The sequence below is a fragment of the Camelina sativa genome, chromosome 11, assembly GCF_000633955.1.
Source record: "Camelina sativa cultivar DH55 chromosome 11, Cs, whole genome shotgun sequence".
Lineage (NCBI taxonomy): Eukaryota > Viridiplantae > Streptophyta > Magnoliopsida > Brassicales > Brassicaceae > Camelina > Camelina sativa.
In genome coordinates this window covers 1,313,255-1,317,597 of record NC_025695.1, presented here as the reverse complement: position 1 = coordinate 1,317,597, position 4,343 = coordinate 1,313,255, and the positions used below count along the sequence as shown (strand labels likewise).

Below are 4,343 nucleotides of genomic sequence, written 5' to 3'. Positions count from 1 at the left end.
GACACCAAACTGTGTGAAACTGATCTTATTAGACAAAATGGTAATTAACGATTGGGATGATTCTTAAACTTCCTTAGTTTGAGAATACTATATTTTTTTTAATTAGTTCTGTTACTAAGATTTTGTTTTGTTATGTAGTTTAGCTATTTTTTTTCAGGTTAAGAGTTTTACTAATATATTTAATTAATTGGTCCTTCAACAAAACGAGAAATATGAGAACAAGACACGTTACTTGGTTTCACAACCACAATTTCTCTTATTTTTGTGTACCTTCAAAGAAAATTTATAATTCATCAAAATCGTCTCTTTAAGCCTTTAGAAACCATATCNAGAAACCCATATCAACGCATCGTTTCGTTAAAAAAAAAAAAACCCACACCGGCATTGGCCGCTTGAGAGCGGCGGCGGAGGAGAATGGAAGCGCCGTCGATTGTCGTCGATCACTTGTTTCTGACAACGTTGTTTGCCTCACTATTCGCGTCTCTGTTTCTTTATCTCTTCTCGCAGCAACGCCGGAGCAGAGAGAATTTGAAACGTAGCGAGAGAACTCAGAGCAGAATCGATGAAACCCTAACGGTAAAATCTGGGGATGGTGTTGGTGTTGATATCATCATTGTTGGTGCTGGTGTCGCCGGTGCTGCCCTCGCTCATACCCTCGGAAAGGTTTGATCTTTTTTTATTCGTTGGGATGATTTTGGTAATGTCTTTTAGTTCAGAAATTGTTTATTCATTATTGAATTGTTGTTTGAATCTTGTTGAATTGTTTATTAGTTTCTCGTCGTGTAGCTTAATCAAATTCTTGCAACACAAGATATTAGGTTTCCCAAAGATGTGATTTTTTTTTTCTTTTCTTCTATGAAAAAAGTTTCAAACTTTCGTGTGGCATTCACAAAATCCTCGTGATCCTTATTAATTTACGGGTGAATGGGGTTTTTGCTTGTTGCGGTTTTGGTGGTTTCTGGTTGCGTCACGGAATCGAAGTTAAGTTCTTTTTTGGCGTTTGTGTGTGTGTGTAGGAAGGAAGAAGAGTTCACGTTATAGAAAGAGACTTAACAGAACCTGATCGAATTGTCGGTGAATTGCTTCAACCTGGTGGTTACTTGAAGTTAATCGAACTCGGGCTTGAAGGTAAAAAAAAAACTGAATCTACCAATAAATAAAGATCATATCTTTTTGTTTGGATTAGTTATCTTTATCTGACTTGTGTGTGGTTGTTGTAGATTGTGTGAAGGAGATAGATGCGCAGAGAGTTCTTGGTTATGCTCTCTTCAAAGATGGGAAACACACTAAACTCTCTTACCCTTTGGATCAGTTTGATTCGGATGTTGCGGGTCGTAGCTTTCACAATGGGAGATTTGTGCAGAGGATGCGTGAGAAAGCTTCAACACTTCCCAAGTAACAATTTATTGATCTTTTTTGATGCATTTTGAAAGCACACACATCTGTTACTTTCTTATTGTTGTGAATTTGATTTGAGTTGTTGATGCTTGATCTCAGTGTTCGAATGGAGCAAGGAACTGTAACATCGTTGGTCGAAGAAAACGGAATAATCAAAGGTGTTCAATACAAAACCAAAGATGGCCAAGAGCTTAAATCTTTTGCTCCTCTCACCATTGTATGTGATGGTTGTTTCTCCAACTTGCGTCGCTCTCTCTGCAAACCTAAGGTCTGTAACATTGTTGTTTAAGTTTCGATTTCATCATTTGGTATTGGTTTCAGATTGAATAGTTTTCTCTTGATTTGCTCTGTTTTTGTGGTACTAACAACACTCTCTAATCAGGTGGAGGTGCCATCGAACTTCGTAGGTCTCGTCTTGGAGAATTGCGAACTCCCGTTTCCAAATCATGGACACGTCGTTCTTGGTGATCCCTCACCTATTTTGTTCTATCCAATCAGCAGCTCAGAAGTCCGTTGCTTGGTCGACGTACCCGGTTCAAAACTTCCTTCACTCGCAAGCGGCGAGATGGCTACTTATCTCAAAACAATGGTCGCACCGCAGGTACCGCCTCAGATCCGTGACGCTTTCATTTCCGCGGTCGAAAAAGGTAATATAAGAACAATGCCGAACCGAAGCATGCCTGCCGACCCTATTCCTACACCAGGAGCTCTACTTCTAGGTGATGCGTTCAACATGCGTCATCCTCTTACTGGAGGTGGTATGACTGTTGCTTTGTCTGATATAGTTATCCTACGCAACCTACTGCACCCGCTCACGAACTTAACCGACAAAGAATCCTTATCCAAATACATTGAATCATTCTACACGTTGCGTAAACCGGTTGCTTCGACCATCAATACGCTCGCGGGAGCTCTTTATAAAGTCTTTTTGGCATCTCCTGATGATGCTAGAAGCGAAATGCGTCGAGCTTGTTTTGATTATCTTAGCCTTGGAGGGGTGTGTTCGTCTGGACCAGTGGCTTTGCTCTCTGGTTTGAACCCTCGACCTATGAGCCTTGTTCTTCATTTCTTCGCTGTTGCGATTTTTGGGGTTGGTCGTTTGCTTGTACCTCTCCCTTCTGTTAAACGTTTATGGCTCGGAGCTAGACTAATCTCGGTACGTTCTCGTTTCTTGAAACACTAGTTTTTATATCTATGTTAAAAATGTTGAATGTTTTTGCTTGTGTTGTGAAACAGAGTGCTTCAGGAATTATATTTCCAATAATAAAAGCAGAAGGTGTGAGGCAAATGTTCTTCCCTCGAACTATTCCTGCCATTTACAGAGCTCCTCCTGCTCCTTCTTCTCCTCAATGATGGTTGAACCATAAACTCTGCTCCGAAGATTTCTCCAAGTGTAAGAATAGCTTATTTGCTGTTACGGTTTGAATGAACCGGGTGGTTTGATTTGGTCTTTACGAACTTTTGGTTTGAAATGTGTATCCATCCGCTTAAACAAAATCATCAAGTAAATAAGTATTAAGTACAGTATCTTTGTTAATTGTTATAGAAACAACGCAACGTACAAATTACATTTGATATTTTTGCATGTTGCTCTTACTCATAAAAACACAAAATAACAGTTAAGCGGCCCAAGTGTCGTATACGTTGAAGTCCATATTCAGATTTTTTTTTTTGTTATCCAACGCCAAAAAACAAGTTTGTTTGTTGGGGCCTGTAACTAACATTGATGGCCTTTGCGTTGGCATGATCGGGATCCTTCCCAAGTGAAATGATGTATTCTACTAAAAGTTTGAATTTGACAGTCCATTTTGATCTATCTTTATTTACCTATTAACAAACTAGAAAATGACATAATAGATAGATTTGTCAATCACCTTCAACTAAGAAACAAGAGGGAATGGGCGATTTATACGTTTAAGGAGTGGAGCCACAATATTAGCCCAAATCTAAATGCCACAAACCTAACATCCTCATTGTGATGTTGCATCTCTTTATTACCATCATCATATTGTAATTGTATAGCCTTCCTAGGGGCGGAGTTAGATTGTTTTCTTTTAGCTTTTTGGGTTAATGTTGTTATATATAATCTTTTTTACTGAGTGTTATTTTTTCTTTTTCGTTTTACCTTTTAGTGAGTGTTTCCAAAAATTACACGTGCAATAGTAGTCATTATTGACACAAATAAAGATATATAATTTGGGAAGACTTTGTAATTTGATTTCAGACAGAGAACGGAAGAAAAAAGTACAAATTAACTTTGGTTATTTTATGTAAGTTGATTAAAAATATGATAATGTTAGAGACATCGGTTTCAATTCTGGCACTCCCATACACAAATAAGCCCCCACGCACGCACACGCACACGCACACGCACCTACGTAACGTCTCCACTCTCCACCATAAATTAAACTCTCTTTCCCCCAACTATTTCATCACACATTGCTGTACATCATTAATATCTTTGTTGACATTTTAAACTTCATCGTCCAGTCAATTTAATTCTCTATGTCCCAATTTGATATATGTCCTCCATGGCAAAGTTTCCATTTTAGCAATACGTACAGATCATCGTAGAGAAATTAAGTTACTCAAGTTAATATTGTTCTTTTTTGAGAAACAGCTTCATAGCTAGATTTTGTTTAAGTAACAACAGATTACGAGTTTTAGTAATTTTATGTATGTATAGCCTGAATGACAAGACGTTATAATATATGCTTTTGACTTTAAAACTTGTATTAGATCATATGGATAATATACGGATAAAGTTGACGACACAATATATGTACGTACGTAACTTTCATTGACTTCGACAATATAGGTATAGTCATAGACCAAGTATGCAACTTGTTGTTAACAACACACAAGAAGGACACATCAACGCCTAATTAATCACTACACAAACATGTAAGCTTCCAAGAAATCACGGTTTTATTTGTGAATCATTA

General features: G+C 37.8%; 1 protein-coding gene across 1 annotated transcript; it reads left to right on the top strand.

The window, feature by feature from the left end:
* Positions 343-2,935, top strand: LOC104720986 (squalene epoxidase 3). Its single transcript, XM_010438886.2, has 6 exons — positions 343-663; positions 1,017-1,128; positions 1,221-1,395; positions 1,498-1,666; positions 1,781-2,554; positions 2,635-2,935. Exons 1-6 carry the CDS (start codon positions 415-417, stop codon positions 2,749-2,751), a joined length of 1,596 nt encoding a protein of 531 aa, XP_010437188.1. The 5' UTR covers positions 343-414; the 3' UTR covers positions 2,752-2,935.